Source organism: Acartia tonsa, chromosome 7, assembly GCF_053477335.1.
Source record: "Acartia tonsa isolate MP-2025a chromosome 7, ASM5347733v1, whole genome shotgun sequence".
In the NCBI taxonomy this organism is placed as follows: domain Eukaryota; kingdom Metazoa; phylum Arthropoda; class Copepoda; order Calanoida; family Acartiidae; genus Acartia; species Acartia tonsa.
This window is the reverse complement of record NC_137266.1, coordinates 37051529-37055191: the sequence shown is the minus strand read 5'-3', so window position 1 is coordinate 37055191 and position 3663 is coordinate 37051529. Positions and strand designations below refer to the sequence as shown.

Sequence of the window (3663 nt, the reverse complement as noted above, 5' to 3'; positions counted from 1 at the left end):
CAAAGTTGAACGATATCTGTCTGTCTGTCTGTCTGTCTGTTTGTTTGTTTGTACCAAAGGATCTCGCTAACCGCTGAACCGATTGGGTTTTCTTTAATTTTGTAGCTTCTCATAGGTCCCGCGAAGGTTTATTACTATTTTGGGGGAGGGTACAACCACCCTCCCAAGATTAATAACCCCATGAAAAAAATCACCCCATACCAGAAAAAAATAATTATAATCTAAAATAAAAATAATGGGTTTGGGATTCTAAACCCCCATCTTCAAGTGCCCCTAGAGGCCTCTAGGGGGCGATGCCGCTTATACTCCTATAAAGCAAGATAGTAATAGTATAGTGTTGGTAAAAAACATTTTTTTGTTTTTCTGTTTGTTAAGATCTCAATAAGCCCTGAACTAATTAAATTCTTCTTTTTAGAGAACTTTACATAGGTCTCAGGATAGTATGTTTTTAGATTTAAAGTCTTAGGATGGTTGTAAGCTCTTTATATCATTGAACAGCAGCCGCTAGAAAACACAAAATGGATTTTCCACAAGATTACCCATTCTGTAGATTACAACTAGTGGTTGAAACGTATGGACACTCACCTTAATAGTTCAATAATTAAAATTCAATTAAAGTCTTTTAAGTTGTTAAAGCAACGAACAAGAAAACGTTATTATAAAACTTTGGGTACTATTATAGTAAACTGCAAAATGTCCCCTTACTATCATCGCCTAAAAAGACTCCCATCGTCGCTCATCTTTAAAAATGAGCATTGTCCAAAATTTAGCGCCGGCAACCATGTTTAGAGCCTATATATAACACTACACACTCGTAATGAGAACTCAATTCAAGTCAAAACTTCAGTCAAGACAGGAGCAGAGGAGATTATAAACATATATAAATACTAAATATATGTTATAATCTTGTTAGATTTTTATTATAAACCGCGGAAACTGCATAATTTACAAATGAGAAGAAACTTGCAAGTGTTTGCTGCCAGCTATAGCAACAACCAGACAGCGTCTATGCCGGCGGGAATGGCAGTTTTCAACATGGATCAGGTAATTTTAATTCTTTATTTTTTTAATTGAAAATTCCGTCTAGGTCACAATGAAAAAACTTAGGTTTTTTAGACAATTCTAGGTTAATTTGATTTTTTATGGCCTATCCTAACTAAACCTGTTTCATATTTTTTCCTAATATTTTAGATACATTATTTATATATTTACTAATTAATAATCATTAAATAATAATCATGCTGAAATCATACTGGAAATAATTGTTCAATAAACTTCTGAATTAGTAACTAATAATCTGAGTGATTTTTAAAAATGGCCAGTTCAAAAATGTGCTTTTTAACACGAATTGATTGAGGCGTACTTTGCTCTTAATCTGCTCATCAAAAAAATAACTTGTTTTTTTTTTAATAAAGCTTGCTTCAGTAAAAAATAACAAAATAGTTAGTTCATATGATTTAACACATATTTTATTGTAAATTTCTGTACTTTGAATTCTGAGTTTAGGAAATTTTAGAAGTTTTTAAGCTTATCAAGACTTTTTACATTCAAAGAAAATCAAACTTAATTAGTTTAATTATTTTTGAGCACTGATTTAAAAAAATAAAGTTACTTTTTTTCTCGTTGTTTTGGTTGCAATATGTACACAATTCTTGATTTGATGGAAAAATTTTGATGAAATCATTGTTCTTAATTAGTTTAACTATAGTAACTGAGAAAATAGCCTGAAAATTTTAACTGTACAGACAGTTATTTTAGGATTAAGAAAATAGTGTAAAAAAAAACGTTTTAGTTTAAGGTATTTGTTTTGGATTTTTCTTAGCTATTTTTGTAACAGAAAAAAGGTGTCGCCCATAGTAGCTAGGGTATATGAATTCTCAAAAAGAACTACCCTGATATTTAAATACATTTAGATTTAATTGCTGAAAACCAACCTGGGACTAACCTTATCTTAATAGTCGTTAAAATCTTGGTGTTGTGTTATTGCTGCAGCACCTTTATAAAAATTTATTTTTATTTATTTCAGAACCAAGTAGCCGCAAATGCAAATTTCTGCGGAACCAACAACTCGGGAGCTATGGGAGGCGCGGCAAACAATTCCGTAGCTGCGGCGGGTAATAACGGTGGAGGTGGCGGCGGGATGTTCAGCTCTTTCTTTTCCGGCGCTACTTCCAGCGGCGGTTTTTCTAGCCAACAATACGGCGGCTTTTCCTCGCAAGACGGCGGTAAACTTGCGGCCAGCGAAATGGGAGTTGGAGCCGGCGGGGCAGGCGGCGGCCTCGTAGAGCGCGCCATGCGAGATTTCAATGTTTGGATGCCGCAATCAATGTAGACCCATTGATTTGCGGCCAACTAATCCAGCATATTGTATGAGCAGAGCCTTTGGTGATATTGCGCTTTTCGGTTGACTGTGCGTTCTGTGAATGCGCTGATCCGCCGCCAACCCAAAATGACACAGTACAAAACTATATAGTGATGGAATCTCACTACTAACTTAAAACTTAGCTAATTATAGTTATTTAGAACAGAAAGAAAGATATAAAATATCTAGTGATATAAATAAATTAAAACAAGAAAACGATGATTATGTATATTTTAAATTAGAATTATATTTTTCTCCCATAATAGTGCAATAATTCTCTTTTTTTGGCCTTTTAAATTGTTTATTTTTATACAAAACTGCTATGTAGTTGTAAATAATTTTAAAATGTAGAAATGGGTATTTTCATTTTACGCATCTAGCCATAAGAAAAACTTATTTATTTTCTCTCATATATTTACCAATTATACATATGATATAAATTGTATAAAAAAGATTTATAATATTGCATTTAACCAATGATACTAGCAATAATAAAAATTAATTATTGCCTTAATGAAACATTAGATAATTTGTTATTGTTATGAGCGTAGCTACTTTATAGAACTATAAATGTCTGAACGTCGGTCATAGGTTCACTGTTCAAACTTTTAATAATCATAATTACAGTATCTACGCGGGCTCAATACTTATTTCATATAGCATCGTATTATCTCTTGTAAATATACTCTACAAGTATTTTTTCTTTTATCAAACATCCATAGTTCTGTAATATTTCTACCAAAAGCTTTGATCACCTTTAGTTCAGATGTTTTATCTTTATAATACCTCAAATAAATACACTTTAGTCTTGACATATCAACAATTGGTAGGGAAGCATTTCTAAATTCAGTCCCTCCTAATAATAGTAAGGATAGAGCAACATTCTCTATGTAGTCACCTAGTACAGTTAGGGAGTTGAATCCATTTTTATAGAAGCAGAAATATAATCTATGATTATGGTTTGGACCCTCTAAAACTGTAATCTACCCTTCCACTTTCCCCTCTCTTGGTGAAGATATCTTCAACGCCGATACGATTTTTGAAATATAAGATTCCACTTTTGTCTCTCTTGTTGAAGATATCTTCACCAAGAGAGGCAAAAGTGGAATCTTAAATTTCAAAAATCGTATCGACGTTGAAGATATCTTCACCAAGAGAGGGGAAAGTGGAATCTTACATTTCAAAAATCGTATCGGCGTTGAAGATATCTTCACCAAGAGAAGGGAAAGTAGAATCTTACATTTCAAAAATCGTATCGCCGTTGAAGATATCTTCACCAAGAGAGGGGAAAGTGGAAAGGT

General features: G+C 33.0%; 1 protein-coding gene across 1 annotated transcript; it reads left to right on the top strand.

Moving 5' to 3' along the window:
* The first annotated feature begins 820 nt into the window (after positions 1 to 820).
* On the top strand, positions 821 to 3180 carry LOC145323685 (uncharacterized). Its single transcript, XM_080166133.1, has 2 exons — positions 821 to 1044; positions 2027 to 3180. Exons 1-2 carry the CDS (start codon positions 952 to 954, stop codon positions 2330 to 2332), a joined length of 399 nt encoding a protein of 132 aa, XP_080022259.1. The 5' UTR covers positions 821 to 951; the 3' UTR covers positions 2333 to 3180.
* The last annotated feature ends 483 nt before the right edge of the window (positions 3181 to 3663 follow it).

What these genes read in the sequence shown, in the direction of transcription:
- LOC145323685 (XM_080166133.1), top strand. Translation starts at nt 952, where the DNA reads ATGAGAAGAAACTTGCAAGTGTTTGCTGCCAGCTATAGCAACAACCAG. An exon ending in CAGTTTTCAACATGGATCAG is followed by an intron (nt 1,045 to 2,026) that starts GTAATTTTAATT and finishes TATTTATTTCAG; the next exon opens with AACCAAGTAGCCGCAAATGC.